The sequence below is a fragment of the Epinephelus lanceolatus genome, chromosome 10, assembly GCF_041903045.1.
Source record: "Epinephelus lanceolatus isolate andai-2023 chromosome 10, ASM4190304v1, whole genome shotgun sequence".
In the NCBI taxonomy this organism is placed as follows: Eukaryota; Metazoa; Chordata; class Actinopteri; order Perciformes; family Serranidae; genus Epinephelus; species Epinephelus lanceolatus.
Window position 1 is genome coordinate 13423541 of NC_135743.1, and position 18139 is coordinate 13441679.

General features: G+C 39.0%; 1 protein-coding gene and 1 long non-coding RNA gene across 2 annotated transcripts; both read left to right on the plus strand.

Annotated features, from left to right (window-relative positions):
* The first annotated feature begins 1552 nt into the window (after positions 1-1552).
* Positions 1553-8528, plus strand: LOC117265460 (uncharacterized). The gene is made up of 7 exons (XM_033639958.2): positions 1553-1674; positions 2429-2568; positions 2698-2805; positions 7410-7417; positions 7535-7662; positions 7911-8065; positions 8184-8528. The coding sequence occupies exons 2-7, from the start codon at positions 2434-2436 to the stop codon at positions 8319-8321; spliced, it is 672 nt and encodes a 223-aa protein (XP_033495849.2). The 5' UTR covers positions 1553-1674; positions 2429-2433; the 3' UTR covers positions 8322-8528.
* A 1649-nt stretch (positions 8529-10177) lies between these two features.
* Positions 10178-11090, plus strand: LOC117265462 (uncharacterized). Its single transcript, XR_004502413.2, has 3 exons — positions 10178-10286; positions 10535-10689; positions 10808-11090. It is a non-coding gene; the product is annotated as an uncharacterized LOC117265462 (long non-coding RNA).
* The last annotated feature ends 7049 nt before the right edge of the window (positions 11091-18139 follow it).

The following is an 18139-nucleotide window of genomic DNA, read 5'->3' on the forward strand; positions in this document are numbered from 1 at the left end:
CACAAGGAATGGACATTAGACCAGTGGAAATCTGTGCTTTGGTCTGATGAGTCCAAATTTGAGATCTTTGGTTCCAACCGCCGTGTCTTTGTGAGACGCAGAAAAGGTGAACGGATGGATTCCACATGCCTGGTTCCCACTGTGAAGCATGGAGGAGGAGGTGTGATGGTGTGGGGGTGTTTTGCTGGTGACACTGTTGGGGATTTATTCAAAATTGAAGGCACACTGAACCAGCATGGCTACCACAGCATCCTGCAGTGACATGCCATCCCATCCGGTTTGCGTTTAGTTGGACGATCATTTATTTTTCAACAGGACAATGACCCCAAACACACCTCCAGGCTGTGTAAGGGCTATTTGACCAAGAAGGAGAGTGATGGAGTGCTGCGGCAGATGACCTGGCCTCCACAGTCACCGGACCTGAACCCAATTGAGATGGTTTGGGGTGAGCTGGACCGCAGAGTGAAGGCAAAGGGGCCAACAAGTGCTAAACACCTCTGGGAACTCCTTCAAGACTGTTGGAAAACCATTTCAGGTGACTACCTCTTGAAGCTCATGGAGAGAATGCCAAGAGTGTGCAAAGCAGTAATCAGAGCAAAGGGTGGCTATTTTGAAGAGACTAGAATATAAAACATGTTTTCAGTTATTTCACCTTTTTTTGTTAAGTACATAACTCCACATGTGTTCATTCATAGTTTTGATGCCTTCAGTGAGAATCTACAATGTAAATAGTCATGAAAATAAAGAAAACGCATTGAATGAGAAGGTGTGTCCAAACTTTTGGCCTGTACTGTATGTATTCATGGTATTATGTTCTTGACTAATTTTGACAGTTGAACAGACTATTGTGCATGTGATAACTTATACAATGAAATGATGCTGACATGTTTTGGAGAGAACAACCATTAGACTGAGAATCAACAATCAGTTTAGATCAACAAGATCTATTCACTTGGAAATTGTGCTAACTGTAGGCTACCTGTACTTAATCATTTGCAAAGATGTACTGAGACATTGAGACATGTACTAAGACATTTGCAATTTGATGAAATGAATGAGAAATTCAATTCTGTTGTGAACAACTGCCAAGTGGTTTGGAGGTTTGTCCATGTTATTTTGAGAATGTAAAATCTGTTTCAAGAAATGAGCCAAACCAATGGAGAAAAACTGTAATAGGATGAATAAAGGGAATGATTCTGATTGTGAGAGTCAATATTTGCCCTGAAATAAGAACACTGATATTTGTATGGGGTAGATATTCAAACAGGTTATGAATATACATGTACATCTACATGATTTGATGTTCCTTTATCATGAGGACTAAAAGACGATTATACGGACCACTGTCACTTCCTACATGACATATATTCATCTATTTGTATGCTTATATGTAAATATGACTTCCCACACTGGTATTACTGGTATGAAAGGGGGCTTATATCGGAGGAACAGCAAGAAAGTAGCAATTCTACCATTGTGATTTAGACATTATGTAAGTTTTTGGGAGGAAAGAAGGAAAATCAAGAGAGGGGAAAAAGACGTTAGAGGGGTGGAGGCTTAGACAGAGGGTGTGTCAACCTCTATTTAAAAAGCTTTGTGTCCGTGATCTCTTGTTACATCCTTCTCTGCCACCATCTCAACCTCTCAACCTACACAGGTTTTCATACAACTTTGGTAAGTGTTAATATGTTTTTAAAATCCTTTCTGAAATACAGAATTCAACACTTTGCTTGTCATTTATCTACGTAGTTGATTCCTGACATATGTGTTGCATTATGTGGCATGAGATGCATGAGTGAGCTACTGGGTGTTTTTTGTGTAATGTGTGGAGTGCTGCATCTGAATAGGATTAGGAAAGGACAATGAAAAGCTGTTTTAAAAGATCTGCAGGCATGCAGTAGGCTGAGAAAACCAAGAGGAACTAAAAATCAGTGAGTTAGGACAGTGTATGTATGTACTGTATGTAGTGGCATTCAGAGGAAACAACCAGGGAAGGGAGTTGGCAAGCAGACTGTGCCACACCCGTACTTACTCTTGTCTCTTTTTTATAACCAGTGGGCACTAGAAATGTAGTAACTCTTGGGGACAGAGGAGATTATGAGCAAGCACTACAGCAAGACTTAGAGAGAATGAAAATGTGAACTTCTTTCTTTCTTTTTTTTAAGAATCACTTCTTTTCATGAGTCAGATGAGGACATGTGTTGGGCAGTAACTTTCCAGACCATAGCAAGCTGCTCATTTAACTCCTCCCAGTGTTTTTACTGGATGATCCAAAGCAGTGGAGTCCAGCCCGTGTGTGTAGCTTCTCACATTTCCAAAGTGCAGCATTGCCAAAGCCACCTAAAATGAATGACTGACTGAACAAATACATAAACAGTTAAATCAATAAACACCCGACTAAAAAGTCACCAATATTTTCTCATTCCAGCCAACATGTCAGAGCTCAGTGATGCAATGATGAAGCTCCAGAACGTCTTTGACAAGTATGCTGGACAAGACGGCGACAAAAAGACTTTGAGTAAGGCAGAACTCTCCAACCTACTCCGCAATGAGTTTGCCGGGGCAAAGGTAAGTGGAAAAGGTGTAGCAGTATTACAACAGAAAGCTATGAATGCATCTTGGACATTTTTATTTGTTTGTTTGTTTTACAGTCCAATTACATCTCTAACTGTGTTGTTTTTTTTTTTTCTTATTCAGAACATGAAAAGCACTGAGGTGGAAGAATTCTTCAACGCGCTGGATCACGATCGTAATGGTGTTGTTACTTTTCAGGAGTATATCACTTTTGTTGCAGCTCTCGCTACTGTATGCCGTTAAAAATAAATGATTCGGTCACATTGCCTCAGAACTTTCTTGATCCAACTTGCCCCAAAATTTTAGAGACATCTAGCCTATGAAATTCACATTTTTAAATGTTCTGATAAGGAAAATTTAGTTAAACATGAATCATAGATGGGTGCTGACTGGATGTGTTTCACTGATTCTGAATGTCATAATGTCATTAACAAAGAAACAAAAATAAATGTCACATTTTTTTTGAATGTCTTGTGATTGCACTCTTTATTCCACTTATTTATTTCACAACACACGTTGACAAGCTACCAAGCAGTTTATAGTAAACAGTTGGTTTCACCTTTATTAGCTGCAAAATTAAAGTGATGATTACATTAAAGCATCAATAATTACGATTCAATAATCACATACATTATTCTGAAATGGGCTGTTGTACATAATAAGTACTTTTACTGTGGGTACTGTAAGTATATATTGTTGCTACTAACTTTGTACATTTCCTTGAATAAGATTTTGAATGCAGGACTTTTAGGGTGGAACTTTAAAAGTGTGACAAACAGATTAACATCATGAAACATGGGAAAAGTCACGGTTGGCAGTTTGTGCTCACATACTTTACTTTCACCAATACCAAATACTGTAGGCTGGGGGGAAAATCCACATCACTGAACTGTATTTCTTCCTTTGAGTTCTTGTTGATTACTTTGCACTGAGGACAAGGCGAAACCAAGCACATGTGCCAGAAGGAAGCTGAGGATGATAGACACAATAAAAATATTCTTAATGTGCATTGTTTTTAGTTAATGTAATAAAGAAGACCTTTTGTTCCAATCAATCAAGTAAGTAAGTAAAATTTATTTAGATATGTTTGCAGACATAGGTCACAGCTTGCTTCACAAGGGCAATGTACAACAAGAAAGAAATTAGAGAGACAAATGAGTCACAGGTTATTCTGACAAATGAGTCAGAGTCACATGAGTCACGTGGAGAAAAGTTTACAACTGGCAAAACTACTTGCACACACACACATGAAAAAAGAAGAATTCAAACTACACAATAACAATACACAAAATAAAAAGTACAGCTCTGGTGCGTTCAGGTTACCCAAATGCTTGTCTAAACAGGCGTGTCTTTAGATGGCTTTTAAAAGAAACCACAGAGTCAGCAGATGAATGAATGAATGAATCTTTATTATCATTACACAAAATGTACAATGAAATTCCATCTGACTATCTTGGGATAAGAGCAATTAGAAATGTACACACACACACACACACACACACACACACACACACAAGAAGTTAAGAGCAGCAGCAGTAAAAGTGTCAGTGCATATTTAACCCTGTGTATTATAGTGGAACAATAGAGGCCGCAGCTCTGGGATAGAAGCTGTTTTACAGTCTGTTGATTTTTGATTTGATTGTCCTGAACCTTCTGCCAGATGGTAACCGTTCAAACATGGCGTGGCCGGGGTGTGTAATGTCTTTGAGGATACTGTGAGTTTTCTTTTTGAGTTTGTTGGTGTGAATAATGTCCAGTCCAGGGAGCTTCAACCTGATGATGTGCTGTGCCGCCTTTACCACACGCTGGGGGCTGTGACGTTCTGCGACTGTATAGCTGGCGTACGTCACTGTGGTGGTGCTGCTGGTCAGGATGGACTCAATGGTGCTTCTGTAGATGTTTAGGAGTTTTTGAGAAAGTTTGGCCTTTGAGGTAGTTTGATCGTAAGGGAACGGGCAGAGCATTCCAAAACTTAGGTGCTACGGCCACAAAAGTTCAATCACCATGTGAGTGCGAGGGACAGACAACAAACTAAGCAAGCTGCGAGCGAGCGAGCTGAAGAGTACGGGTGAAGTAGTTCAGCTACATAAAAGGTTTATTGACTTTCCACGTCCACATATGACATGCAAGGTACCCTGGGTGCATTGGTTGCTGACGTTTTGTGTCAAGTTCTGCCTGTTACATGCATCATCTTCTTGCGTTTTCACAGGAAATCTAACATTTACATACAGTGTCTTTCAAAATAAACGCACTACGTTGGTACAACACCATGAATTCACATGTTTTTTACTTCAACAACAGACACATGGTTGGGTTTAGGAAAAAAGAACAGGGTTTGGCTTTAGAATTTTACAGGACACTGACACCACTCTCTCGTGTTAAAGTCGTGGTTTGTTGGACCCATCCACCAAACCCCTCCTACCCGCCCCAGCTTGTCCTTGTCCCACCACGTTTCCCCTTGATGCCACCGGGTGCTGTTAAACTGTAACGGCAACTGTCCACTTATCATTCCAACTTTAAAGGACACCTTTTTTCGTTGGTTTCTGACGTAGCAAGTCACTGCCTGTGTCAGATTTTGAAAACTTCCTAACCACGTGCATTTGTTGCCTAAACCCAACCATGTGTGTTTGCTGTTGAAGGAAAAAATATGTCAATTCACAGTCTTGTACTGACGTAGTGCATTTATTTTGAAAGAGACTGTATGTAAATGTTAAATGTCCTGTGAAAACAGAAGTGTATTTTGAAAGAAGACTATACATGTAACAGGCAGAACACGGTGTCCCAGAACATCAACAACCAACGCACCCAGGGTACCTTTAGCATGACCAAATGTCAATATGTGACGAGGTCGGAGTGAGAATGTTTTGGCAAAACCAGCTGTGCTAATTTGACTGATGAAGGAAGTGATTTTGAAACTTAAAGTCAGTATTTGCTCTGAAATAAGAACATTAAAAAATAGTACTGATGGAAGTGAAAGCAGATTATCTATCATCTCATATCACATATTTATTTGCATGAGAATCATTTTATGACTCATGAGTTGCCCAAACTGGTTCAAGTAGTATGGGGGGGGGGGGGGGGGGGGCTTGGAGAAAGGGTGTGTCAACCTATAGACTATTTAAAAAGGTTTGCCTGTGCTCTCTGCTCACAAATCCCTCTTTGCCACCATCTCCACCTCTCTACCTCTCCAGCTCTTGACATTTTCATACAATTTTGCAGCATTAACTATTTTAAATTTAATTTATCTGACTAGTTGTTACCTGATATGTAGCGGCATGTGGCATGGGATGCATGAATAAGCATGCTCACTAATGTGACACTAGTGAGAATCCAGTAAATTAAGGTAAAAACACTTCTCCTAGGAAAAAAAAATCATAAGACAATTAAAAGTTGCTGAGACAAAAAAAAGTAATGAGCCAATGGGCCCCTGACATGCAAAAGACCCCACTACTTCTCCTAAACAGGAGCAACACACATGGATTTTGTGGTTATTTTGTGTCTCTTTGGAGTCATTTATGTCTGCTTGTCATTTTGGTGTCTTTGAGGTCATTTTGTGTCTTTTTTTGGTCGTTTTGTGAGGCTTTGTGATACGATTGTGTCTCTTTGTGGTTGTTTTGTGTCTTTTTGTAGTTGTTTTGTGTTTCTTTGTGGTCATTTTGAGTCTCTTCCTGATCAGTATGTGTTCATTTGAGTGACTTTTTCAAGTGAAGGCCAGGAGCCACATTGACACTTTCGACCCTTGCCCAGTTGGCCCGTTCAGCAATTCATCCATGCCAACCTGTGTTTAAGTGCAGCATGACGCATTACCACGGTACTGCATTACCACAGCAATGTAAGCTGAATAAATAAATAAACACTGGAATTCCAGTCAACACATTTTATTTTCTTTCCAGCCAACATGTCAGAGCTCACACAGGCGATGGCACTCCTCAGGACTACCCAGGCCCGGAGTGGCTAATCAGGAGGACCGGGACAATTCCCTATGGGCCGGTCTGAAGCATGAAACTCCAGGGCTGAAAATGAGTCCCACTCCGGCCCTGGGACTACTTTTGACAGTTACACTGAAAAAAGAAGGAGACACAGAGACTATGACCAAGAGAGAACTTGCTGATCTGCTCCACAGTGAGCTTCCTGGGGCAGGAGTAAATAGAGAAGATGTAGCACTATAGCAACAGAGCTGTAAATGCCTCTTGGGCAAATTTGTATGTTTCTCAACCTATCCACAACAAATTCTTCAGCATGCTGGATAGCGATAGTGATGGTGTTGATAATTTTGTGGAGTATGTCACTTTTGTAACAGCTCTCACTGTGATTTAAAATAAGTTACTTGGCCACATTGCCTGAAAATTTTCTTGCCTCATTTAATTTGTACTGAGTGAAAAAATGAGTTATCCAAATAAAGCTATAGCTTCCACTTAAATAATAAAGTCAAGTTAGTAATGGTTCCCTTAATTGAAGTCATGTACAGTAAGGGAAAGCACTAGAATATGTTGTTATAAGTGCTTTCCAGCTCTTGTGACCATATGGTTGTCGGTTTGGCCTTTTGTTATAGATCTGAGATCCAGCCTGCAGAACCAGCTGCGTTCATTTGACTAATGAAGGTAAATATTCTGTAACTGTCAATATTTACCCTGAAAAAAAAAAACTGGCATTTGTTTGAGGTTTGAGTTAAAGGACAAAAGACGTCCTTACAGCTTATGGATATACATGACGATGATGATGTTTCATCCTCATGCAAACTGAAAGATTATACTGACCACCATTACTTCATACCTGACAGACAATCGTCTGTTCTTATGCTTATAGGCATATGACTTGTTGCTTTCCCCCAGCAGTATCACAGGTACGACAGGGGGCTTACATCAGAGGAAAAGCAAATAAGTGTCAATTCTAGTGTTTACATTTTGTACGTTTTTGGGAGGAACAATAGAAAGACAAAAGGAGGGGGATAGGTATAAAGAGGGGTGGGGGCATGGAGAGAAGGTGTGTCAAGCTCTATATATACAGGTTTGCGTCTGTGTTCTCTGCTCAGATCTCTTTCTTCCACCATCTCTCATCTCGACCTCCACAAGCTTTCAAACAACTTTGGTAAGTGAAAATATTTTCTGAAATCCTTTTTGAAATAAAGCACTAAACATTTTACTTTTAATTTATCTACAGAGGTTTTTCCTGATATGCAATATGTAGCATGAGATGCGAGAGTGAGCGACAATGCTGAGGCTTTACCAAATTACTGTATTACCAAAGTCATGTAAAATGAAAGAATGCATGAACACATAATGAAAAACAAGAAAGAAACACTGAACTGGATAGTCAACACCACTTTCTCGTTCCAGCCAACATGTCAGGGTACGATGATGCTCCAAAGCTCTTGGCGTCAATATATTTGCTCAAGGATGTCTTTGACCAGTACGCTGGACAAGGTGGAGACTCACAGACTCTGACCAAGAAAGACCTCTCTGAGCTGCTCCGCAAAGAGCTTCGTTTGAATGTAAGTAGAAAATAAAGTTGTATAATTGCAACAGGAAACTGTGAATTCCTCTTGGACAGAAGTGTTTTTGTTTTGTTTCACTGTCTATTTACAACTTCTACTGCTTTTCTCCATTCAGGTCTCAAACTGCCCTGAGGCAGAAGAATACTTCAACCGACTGGATGCCAACGGGGATGGTACTGTTGATTTCGAGGAGTATCTCACTCTGGTGGGAGGACTCGCTTTGATCCTAAGCGCCATGTACAATCAACAGTAATCCATGTACAGTCACATGTATAAAATATGTTTCATCATCATATGCTCTGACAAGGAAAACATGGTTAATAAACACACAGATGAATCATAGATGGGTTATTATGTAGTCCTGCAGGACTTGAAATGTGATGTCTCTGAGTGTGTTTTGCTGATTCTGAATGTCAGAGGTGATTAACAAAGAAGCAAAAATAAATGTTGCCTCCTTTTACTGAATGTTTTGTGTGTGTTCCTTAACAAATTACAGATATTGTGCAAACTGAGTCATCTGACCCTCTCTGTTGCACGGTGGAGGAATGTAATAGATACATTTACTCAATTACTGTCCTTAAGTACAATTTTATTTATATATTTATTTATTTATTTTGTTACATTATACTTCTACTCCACTGCATTTATCTCACAACAACACTGGTTAATTTGCAGATTCAGATTATTGTTGCAAATATAATCAGCAAATAAATCATCATGTATTATTATGGATAAAGATAAAACTTTTTGATTTCTCGCTGAAATTGACAAGCTACCAAACAGTTTATAGTAAACAACTAGCCTCACCTTTACCAGGTGCAGAATTAAAGTGATGTTTACATTAATGCATCAAATCAAATCATCCCCCCACAAGATTATGAGCTCAGTTCTTTTATGGCACTCGGATAAAAAGTATTTGTGAGTCTAGAGGTGCGGGCCCAAATGGACCTGTAGCGCCTCCCAGAAGGCAGCATTGCAAACAGACAGTTTCCTGGGTGAGAACAGTCCTGGATTATGTTTTCTGCACGGCGCAGGCATCTGGCGCTGTATATGTCAGACAGATAGGGAAGCTGTGACCTTATGATGTCCTGTGCTTACTTCCTAACTCTATCCAGAGCTTTTTTTGTCAGCCACGGTGCAGCTTTTAAACCACACCAAGATGTCGTGGGTGATGATGCTCTCCACAGAACATTTGTAGAAGGACAGCAGCAGTTCCAGGGACAGGTTGACTTTCCTTGGTGACCTCAAAAAGTACAGTCGCTGCCGTGCTTTTTTCACGAGGGCAGTGGTGTTGACAGTCCATGTGAGGTCCCGAGAGATGTATGTGCCTGGGAATTTAAAGTCACTGACCCTCTCCACGATGTCCCCTTTGATGTAAAGAGGGGCAGGTTCCTCCCTGCCAGATTGTTGACAGAGCACCAAGCAGTCAATAATTCTAATCTAATAATATACAAACATATTATTCTGAAATGGGCTGTTCTGCATAATGAGGAGCGTACTTTTACTTTTGGTACAAATAAAGCTATAGTTTCCACTTAAATAATAAAGTCAAGTAATGGTTCCCTTAATTGTAGTCATGTACAGTAAGTGACAGCACTAGAATATGTTGTTATAAGTGCTTTCCAGCTCTTGTGACCATATGGTTGTCGGTTTGGCCTGTTGTTATAGATCTGAGATCCAGCCTGCAGAACCAGCTGCGTTTATTTGACTAATGAAGGTAAAAATTCTGTAAGTGACTGTCAATATTTACCCTTAAAATAAATACTGACATTTGTCTGAGGTTGAGTTAAATAAAAAAAAAAAAAAATGATGTCCTTACAGATTATGGATATACATGTATATCTACATGATGGTGACGTTTCATCCTCATGCAAACTGAAAGATTATACTGACCACCATTACTTCATACCTGACATACAATAGTCTGTTTTTATGCTTATATGCAAATATGACTTGTTGCTTTCCCCCAGCAGTATCACAGGTGGCTTACATCAGAGGAAAAGCAAATAAGTGTCAATTCTAGTGTTTACATTTTGTACATAAATGGGAGGAATAATAGAAAGAAAAAAGGAGGGGGATAGGTATAAAGAGGGGTGGGGGGCATGGAGAGAAGGTGTGTCAAGCTCTATATATACAGGTTTGCGTCTGTGTTCTCTGCTCAGATCTCTTTCTTCCACCATCTCTCATCTCGACCTCCACAAGCTTTCAAACAACTTTGGTAAGTGGACATATGTTTTAAAATCCCTTTTGAAATAATGTACTACACATTTTGCTTTTAATTTATCTAAGTTAGTTTTTCCTGATATGCAATATGTGGCATGAGATGCATGAGTGAGCGACAGTGCTGAGGCTTTACCAAATTACTGCATTACCAAAGTCATGTAAAATGAAAGAATGCATGAACACATAATGAAAAACAAGAAAGAAACACTGAACTGGATAGTCAACACCACTTTCTCGTTCCAGCCAACATGTCAGGGTACGATGATGTTCCAAAGCTCTTGGCGTCAATATATTTGCTCAAGGATGTCTTTGACGAGTATGCTGGAAAAGGTGGAAACCCACAGACTTTGACCAAGAGAGAACTCTCTAAGATGCTCCGCAAAGAGCTTCGTTTGAATGTAAGTAGAAAATAAAGTCGTATTATTGCAACAGGAAACTGTGAATTCCTCTTGGACAGAAGTGTTTTTGTTTTGTTTTACTGTCTATTTACAACTTCTACTGCTTTTCTCCATTCAGGTCTCAAACTGCCCTGAGGCAGAAGAATACTTCAACCGACTGGATGCCAGCGGTGATGGTACTGTTGATTTCGAGGAGTATGTCACTCTGGTGGGAGGACTCGCTTTGATCTTAAACGAGATGTACAATCGAAAGTAATCCATGTAACACTACAGTCACATGTATAAAATATGTTTCATCATCATATGCTCTGACAAGGAAAACATGGTTAATAAACACACAGAGATGAAGAGATGTCAGAAGTGATTAACAAAGAAGCAAAAATAAATGTTGCCTCCTTTTACTGAATGTTTTGTGTGTGTTCCTTAACAAAATATAGATATTTTGCAAACTGAGTCATCTGACCCTCTCTATTGTATGGTGGAGGAATGTAATAGATACATTCACTCAATTACTGTCCTTAAGTACAATTTTATTTATATATTTATTTATTTATTTATTTATTTTGTCACATTATACTTCTACTCCACTGCATTTATCTCACAACACCAGTTACTGTGCAGATTCAGATTATTGTTGCAAATATAATCATGATGTCTTATTATGGATAAAGATAAAACTTTCTGACCCCTTGGTGAAACTGACAAGCTACCAAGCAGTTTATAGTAAACAACTGGCCTCACCAGCTGCAAAAATAAAGTGATTCTTACTTTAATGCATCAATAATTCTAATCTAATAATATACAAACACATTATTCTGAAATGGGCTGTTCTGCATAATGAGTAGCCTACTTTTACTTTTGGTACAAAAAAAGCTATTGTTTCCACTTAAATAATAAAGTCAAGTAATGGTTCCCTTAATTGTAGTCATGTACAGTAAGTGACAGCACTAGAATATGTTGTTATAAGTGCTTTCCAGTACCATATGTTTGTTAGTTTGGCCTGTCAGGGTTACTGCATGCAGGAGTTTGTTATAGATCTGAGATCCAGCCTGCAAAACCAGCTAATGAAGGTAAATATTCTGTAAGTGACTGTCAATATTTACCCTGAAAAAACATTTATATGTTTGAGGTTGAGATACAAAAAACCAAACAAGGAGTCCTTACAGCTTATGGATAAACATGTATATCTACATGATGATGACGTTTCATCCTCATGTAAACTGAAAGGAGATTATACTGACCACCATTACTTCATACCTGACATACAATCGTCTATTTTTATGCTTATACGCAAATATGACTTGTTGCTTTCCCCCAGCAGTATCACAGGTATGAAAGGGAGCTTACATCAGTGGAAAAGCAAATAAGTGTCAATTGAATGAATGAATGAATGAATGAATGAACTTTATTTATATGGCACCTTTCATGCACAAAATGCAGCACAAAGTGCTTTACAATTCAGATGGTAGAGACAAACAGCAAAGAAATAAAACCATGCAATGATATTACACTAATTCAAGAAGAAAAGAGAAGAAGAAATAAATGTATCAATCAATAATTAATTAAGTAATAAAAAACATATATACAAACATATTAAGAATATTAAAACAGATAGCTGCTAGTTCTAGGCTATGTTAAAAAGATGTGTTTTGAGTTGTCATTTAAAACTGTCCACTGAGCCAGCAAGTCAAATATTTAAAGGCAGGGTGTTCCATGTTTTTGGAGTGTAGTAGCTAAAAGAAGCTTCCCCAAGGGCAGCTGCGGAGGATCTCAGGGTTCGTGGAGGGACATACTGCAAAGTGATAGGAAATCCATTATATACGAGGGAAGGAGGGAAATAGGTATAAAGAGGGGCGGAGGCTTGGAGAGAAGGTGTGTCAACCTCTATACCACTTATGTCCACTTTGTGGTGATGGAGAACACAGTAATTATACATAATGTCACCACACCATGTATAAATTTAATATAAATCTAAAGATAACCGTCAGTCAATGCTTACTTCCTGTTGCCAGTAGGTGGCGCAATCACCATGACACTTAATTGGCATGTTGATGTCTTCAGGTCTGGAGCATTAGGTCCCGTTTATACGATTTCAACTGAAAACGGTAAACTTTAGTTGCGTTTTGGCCGATCGTTTACACGACAGCTGCGTTTTGGGTGCCTGAAAACGCAAAGTTTTTGAAACAGGTTCCAGAGTGAAATTTTTTTGAAACGGCACCGTCTCCATTGTCATGTAAACTTGCAATATGCAGTTCCTCTGAAAACGGAAACTTTGAGTACATGTGCATTACGGTTCCAGTCACTAGGCATGCGCGAGAAAGTTGACCATCACAACAACAATGGCTCCCAAGCTCTGCTTGTGCTGCTCACCCTATTGAATTTATCAGCGCTTCTCCATCATAGTGTAGATTTACTGTAGCAACTCCATATCATCGTCCGTCCAGACAAACGTTCGTGCGGTTGTAATTTTTTTTTGTTTATACATCGCCGCTCTGTAGAAGGAAGCGTAAGCGTCACACTGCCAACTACTGGCCTGGCATGTATACTGCAACGTTTCTGGTCATTTTTGCGGATCTGTTATCAAAACGTTGTCGTCTAAACATGGAACTTTTTCAAAACGAAAATGACAAACAGTTCTGTTTTCAGTGGATCGTTTTCGTGTAAACATGGCCTTATATAACAAATGAAACTTGGTGCAGACTGGAACAAGTACATGGAAGTTACAACAAATAAGTTACAGTGAATAAGGTGTTGCCATGGCAACACTGTTCAATGTAAACTCACAATCTTTACAAGTAAGCATCATCAAGGTCTTGCAACCATATCTGACCAAATTTGAGATGGATCAGGTAACCCATCTGGGAGGAGTATGTCAAGTATGAAACATGTCCTTTCCTGTTGCCAGTAGGTGGCGCAATGACAATAACTTAATTCTGGTACATAGATGTCATGCATGAGTCATGGGTAGATTGGACAATGTATACAACAACTTCCTGCTTTATGGCAAAATGTGCAAAATAGCTAGCCTGGAAATCCAGACCCAAATCTAGAAAGATTTAGGGTTTGGCTATGAGTAATGCAAATGGCCCAACTCGAGGGGTGGCACCAAGCATGCATTTGTAAATATCACTGCACGCAATTGGATAACACTACAACCAATCAGAACAATACACGGGGTGACGTATCCAGAGTGCTACCAGCGGAGCTAACTGGTAGAGTAGACTCTATCCGGTTGGCAAAACAGCAAAAAAGACCTTCTTGCAAAGGAAAGATTCAAGCGCCGTCTTCTGTTCCTCTTTTAGAGAAAAAGCCAATTCTGACTCGTTCACTTTAGCGGCCAAAGCCATTTCAAACAACTGGTGTTCATCCGTAGCCATCTTGCAATGTTTACTGACCGATTCCGGATTTTGTCGTTGCAGTGCTGTCGTCATCTGTTTAGCTCGCCTATGGCCCACCTATATCAGATACACCGATGTGATTGGTGCAGCTTGGCTCCAAGGGCATGGGTAATGAGCATCATTACTGATTGCCAGAGTGACTCGCTGAGCAAATTCAAATTATGCTCTTGCGAGAACTCTGGATTTCCAGGGTACAAATTAGCCACCACATGATAGCAACACCGTTTGATGAAAAATCACAATCTAGATCTTGAGACTTTTCCAAGCAAATTTGAGGTGAATCTGGTCAGCCTGTTAGGAGAACTAAATGAGAGCACAAAACATGTAATTTCCTGTTTCCAGTAGGTGGCGCTATAACTATGACAAACCTTTGGCATGTAGATGTGTTCAGGGCCGGAGTGGAGTTACAAACCACTTCCTGTTTGTTGGCAGAACATGGAAATTTGACACCTAGTCACGGTCGCACTGCTCGATGAAAACTAATTTTTGAGTAACTTTTCATGTCAAAGGTCTTTAGATGATACCGACAAAATCTGAAGTCAAACAGTCTAAATCACCAGGAGCATGCTAAAAAAAAAAAAGCACAGAAATTGCACAGTGAATTCAAAATGGTTGACTTCCTGTTGGATTAGGGTGTGGCTCCAAAAGGCTTTTTTTTGTACATCTTGGAATGTCTCTCATATGTGTGCAGGGTTTTGTGAGTTTTTGAGCATCTTAAGCCCCTTTAAAAAAAAAATAAAAAAATAAAAAAATATTTCTGGAAAGAAGAAGAATTCCTAGAATTTCAGGAGTGTCCTTGCACATGATGTATTATCATGGATAAAAATAACTTTAGTGATCCCTCTGTAAAAATGGACAAGCTGCCCAGCAGTACATAGTAAAATAATGGCCTCACCTTTGTCAGCTGCAAAGTTAAAGTGATGCATCAATAATTATGATGCAATAATGCAATATATATATTACTCTGAAATGAGCTGTTCTGCAAAATGAGTCCTTTGACTTTTGGCAGGTTGAGTATATTTTTTGCTTATACTTTTGTACTTTTACTTCAGTAAGTTTTTCAATGCTGGCTCTTTGCTTGTAACTGAGTATTTCTACAAAGTATCACTACTTTTACTCATGTAAAAGTATTACTGCACATCTGCTGGGTAAATTAATACCTTTATAATGACATTTAAAAGCATAGTCTGCCTTCTTATCTAACATGTTACCACTAAAATGTCTTCCCAGTCCTCATTCAGGGACTCATGCCACAGTTAAGTGTTCGCTTTTATGTCACTGTTTGGATGGGTTACACATGGAGCAGGAAATGACACCGAGGGAGAAAGCTTTACATAACAACTCTGTATCTGCATGTTAAAAAGACAAGATGGAATTTAGAACTAAGGTGGCTTTCATGAGGTGTGTTTGAAGTATGTCACCAGACCTTATAAGCAGCTCATTCCATCCCCATAAAAGTGAGAGGATATCTTGAAGTAATCTTCACGCACATGTTCGTAAACATTTCAGTAAGTGTTCTGTTTTTCATGTGCCCTCCGGTGGGTTGTCCACCACAGATGCTTTGAGCAGCCTTTCCAATGCTGCCCCCTTGTGTTTAGATTTTTCACTCTGAGGTGTCCATACTATTTATTTCCCTAACTTCTTGTGGCTGGAATCGATTAGCCTATTAAATATAGGTGATGAACAGTGTTTATATATTGTATATAAATGTATAAAATAATATATGGTACACCTAATTTTAAGCACCATGTTGAAAATCTTTCTGCCACATGGGGACAATACTTGGCTTTCTGTACAGAAATAAGAATGGCTTTCCTTTTGTACATAGAAAAAAAATGTATTTTTGCCTTTTTTGGATTATAAGGTAGTTATGTACGGAAAAGCTGCTGCCTCTATACTAAAATCACTGCATGCTGTCTACCACTCAGCCCTAAGGTTCATAACAGGTGATTCTGACAGCACCCATCACTGCCACCTTTACTGAAAGAATGGCTGGTCGCATCTGGATGTGACACGGGCGCAACATTGGTATTGTTCATTTATAAAGCTTCGATGCAGATGCTTCAAGGCTTTATCCCATCCCTTTAACTCTGACCTCACATTATCTTGGTACTCATTCACAGAATAGGTTGTTGCTTTACATTCCCTTACTCAGAAATGAACTAGAAAAGATGTTGTCCTCTTACAGTGTTCCTTATACGTGCAGTATTCTGCAAAAGACCGTAAACATGGACACTACCACCTTTATGGCTGTTTAAATGCCTTATTTCTGATCTTGTTTTAATGGAGTGTAAATGCTTTTAAATATATATCTATACCTAAGCGTGTCTACCTTTTGCAGTTATTCATTGCTTCTGTTATTTGTTGTTTTGTATGGTTTCATTTCTGTTTTAAGTGATAGGCATAATGGTTCTTTGTTTGCTTATCGATTATTTTCAATGTCTTTGTTTATGTTCGGCATCACTGAAAATGAGGGCCTCCCTCAAGTGATTTCCTGGGTCTTTAATAAAGGTTTGAATGAATTTACCAAATACTCTTAAAGCAGACAAGGACTGACTTTATGCAGTAATTTAGCCTGTAAAAAGTGAATGCGAGGTGGATCCAGAGGGGTGCTTAAAGTCCCACAGCTGTAGAAGAAAGGACCAAACAAGAACCATGGCTGGACTAAACTGTTAGGGGACGCTGATGACCTCCCACCTCCTTCTGTCTGTGCTCTGTTTGAAATCTGTCACCTCCACAAAGCCGAACTGATACTAGTTAAGGAATATTTGGACAAGACAGGGCCACAAGACAACGTAAAAATGCAACACCCGTGTTAGCTTTAATTGACAACTATATAATTAATGAAATTATGTATAATGAATTAATGCAAATTGAATCTGGGCTTTTGGGAGCCCTGAGCACTGGGGCCTCAAAGCAGTCGCCCTCTTTGCATTGAAGATTATTCAGCCTGGATGGCAGCACATTCCTCAGTAATATGATTTAGTAACGCTGCTTAAAAATCAAGATAACCAGACTTAATAATGTGAAGACATCAAAAAACAGATGATTGGGATGATAGAACCAATTTTTTTGCAAGGTTACTGATTTTAGAGCTGCAATTAACTGTTAGTCTTGTGATTAATTTATCTGCTAGTCATTTTCTTGAAAAACTAATAAACTAATAATCTAATAATCATTTGGTCTATAAAATATCATAAAGTAGGGAAAAAACACAGTTCCCTACATTCACAATTTCCAAAAGCTGAATGCGACATCACCAAATTGCTAAATTTGTCCAAATCTTCTTTATCCCTAAGCAATTAAAACAGGGTTGCAGCAGTGTCCCCAACCTGCTCAACATTTTTGGCTTATTATTTCATAAAAAGAAGCTAAGTCTGCTCATGGCCCACAATCACAGGTGACGGTCCTATTATGGACGCAAGTTGTGCATAGTCCAAAAATAGACTTTGTCTTTTCATTTGAGGGAATTTAAGATGCCCGAATAGGTTTGACAATCAAATATTTCACAATCCCTGTATCCCTGTAACATTCTGCTCAGCCATTTGGTAGCCTATAGCACATTTTGAGCCACTATGTCTGAATAAAAAATGTGTTGAACTTAACCCAACCTGATTGAGCTATCTCTACCATTTGGTTTAGGTGTGTTATGCTTAAAGAAATCCACTAGAGGTTGCTGTGTCTTTAGTTTAGTTTAGTTTATTTGATTATTTTTAAAAGGACAGTGTGCAATGACATTAATCATTTACAAGAAATGAAAACATAATTGCACCAGATTTAGCGAAACGCTAATCTCCATCTGTAGTCCTACACATAACAAGTGGATGCAATAAATACAAATAAAATTCAAAGTGCAATGCAGACAACAGTAAATTCATGTGCCTTACATAATAGAAGCAGTGTGTACACATTGCATAGTACAATACAATATAAAAAACACAGTAGCTACCTTGTGAAGTGACCAGGTTACCACTGCAGGTGCCTTACATAATAAAAACAGTAAGGATACACTGCACGGTACCGAATACAATATAAAATGCACAATAACTGCC

Excerpts from the sequence above, each read along its gene's own strand:
- LOC117265460 (XM_033639958.2), top strand. The coding sequence starts at position 2,434 with ATGTCAGAGCTCAGTGATGCAATGATGAAGCTCCAGAACGTCTTTGAC. Across the intron at positions 2,569-2,697 it reads ATGAGTTTGCCGGGGCAAAG|AACATGAAAAGCACTGAGGT; the intron begins GTAAGTGGAAAA and ends TTTCTTATTCAG. Across the intron at positions 8,066-8,183 it reads GCAAAGAGCTTCGTTTGAAT|GTCTCAAACTGCCCTGAGGC; the intron begins GTAAGTAGAAAA and ends TTCTCCATTCAG.